This window comes from Calidris pugnax, unplaced genomic scaffold (genome assembly GCF_001431845.1).
Source record: "Calidris pugnax isolate Ruff unplaced genomic scaffold, ASM143184v1 scaffold1009, whole genome shotgun sequence".
In the NCBI taxonomy this organism is placed as follows: Eukaryota; Metazoa; Chordata; class Aves; order Charadriiformes; family Scolopacidae; genus Calidris; species Calidris pugnax.
The window spans coordinates 2,140-3,917 of NW_015091628.1; the positions used below are offsets into that span (position 1 = coordinate 2,140).

General features: G+C 54.2%; 1 protein-coding gene across 1 annotated transcript in view; it reads right to left on the reverse strand.

The window, feature by feature from the left end:
* Positions 1 to 64: 64 nt before the first annotated feature.
* The window catches only part of TMEM127 (transmembrane protein 127), a gene marked incomplete at its 5' end in the record, with an annotated part of 11,948 nt that continues 10,234 nt past the window's right edge, over positions 65 to 1,778 (reverse strand). Inside the window, one exon of the mRNA XM_014961837.1 lies at positions 65 to 364. Coding sequence (XP_014817323.1) covers positions 65 to 364 — 300 coding nt within the window. The remainder of the gene's footprint in view (positions 365 to 1,778) is intronic.

Below are 1,778 nucleotides of genomic sequence, written 5' to 3' on the forward strand. Positions count from 1 at the left end.
GTTGGGAGGGGGGTCCCAGGAGCCGTTATTTGGGCTAAAAAAAAAAAAAAGCCAGTTTGTCCCCTCAGGGGGTGTAGGCCGGGGGGGGTTGGAACTGGTTGATGACTTCGTACTCGGCGGGGGAAGGTTCGTTCTCCTCCATCTCCGAGAGGAGCTCCAGGGCCTGCTCCTCTTCCTCGGTGGGGTAATGGCGCAGCAGGTTGGCGGCCGTGGCTAAAATGGAAGCCCCCCCGGCCCCCGCCACCAGGTAAAAACTGACGGCGAAGGTGACGTAGACTTGGGAGCCGTGGTATTTTTTGTGCTGCTGTTGTTGGGCGAGGATCAGCTCCGAAGCCCAGTAGCAGAACCCGATGACGGTGGCGCACTGGAGGACTTTTTGGGGGGGTAAAAATAAAAGGAGGGGGGGGGAGAGAGAAATAAGGAGAGAAACTGGGAATCCGGCAGTGAAAATAAATCCCTGATTCACTTCGGAGCCCCCACGGGACTGATTTCTCCTCTAATTGGGGGGAAATTGCACTTTTGGGGGGTGTCTCGGTGAAAATATTCCCTTTACAGCCAGCTCTGGAGGGGGGGGGACGAGGTCTCGGTGTTTTTCAGCCCCCCCCAGGGATGGGGAGGAGGAGGGAGAGGAGGGAGACCCAGGCACCCCTCGACACCCCAAGAATCACAGAGCCCTGAGCCCTTCCTCCCAGAGCCCCCCAACTCATAGAGTCCCACAGGACTGTCCCTGTGGGGCTGAGGGGGGGGAATATCTCATTAACATTAATTAATATCTCATTAATTAATCAAAAATTCACTTTACAGCCAGTTCTGGGAGGGGGGAGGTTGAGGTCTTGGTGTTTTCCAGCCCCCCAGGAGGAGGGAGACCCAGACACCCCCTTCCTCCCCGGAGCCCCCCAACTCATAGAGTCCCACAGGACTGTCCCTGTGGGGCTGAGGGGGGGGAATATCTCATTAACATTAATTAATATCTCATTAATTAATCAAAAATTCACTTTACAGCCAGTTCTGGGAGGGGGGAGGTTGAGGTCTTGGTGTTTTCCAGCCCCCCAGGAGGAGGGAGACCCAGACACCCCTCAACACCCCAAAAACCCCAGAGCCCTGAGCCCTCCTGGTGGGGGAAATATCTCATTGACTTTCCAGCTCCTGAGAAGGAGGGAGACCTGGGCACCCCTTGACACCCCAAACACCCCAGAGCCTTCCTTGTGGAGGGGGGAATATCTCATTGACATTAATTAACATCTCATTAATTAATCAAAAACTCACTTTACAGCCAGTTCTGGGGGTGGAGTTAAAGGACTCTGTATTTTCCAGCCCCCCAGGAGGAGGGAGACCCGGGCACCCCTCGACACCCCAAAAACCCCAGAGCCCTCCTGGGGGGGGAATATCTCATTAACATTAATTAATGTCTCATTAATTAATCGAAAACTCACTTTACAGCCAGTTCTGGGGGTGGAGTTAAAGGACTCGGTGTTTTCCAGCCCCCCAGGAGGAGGGAGACCCGGGCACCCCTTGACACCCTGAAAACCCCAGAGCCCTGACCCCTCCTGGGGGGGGAACTCATTAACATTAATTAATGTCTCATTAATTAATTGAAAACTCACTTTACAGCCAGCTCTGGGGGGCTGGGGTTCGAGGTCTCGGTGTTTTCCAGCCCCCCAGAAGGAGGGAGACCCGGGCACCCCTCGACACCCCAAAAACCCCAGAGCCCTGAGCCCTCCTGGGGGGGGGGAATATCTCATTAACATTAATTAATGTCTCATTAATTAATCAAAAAC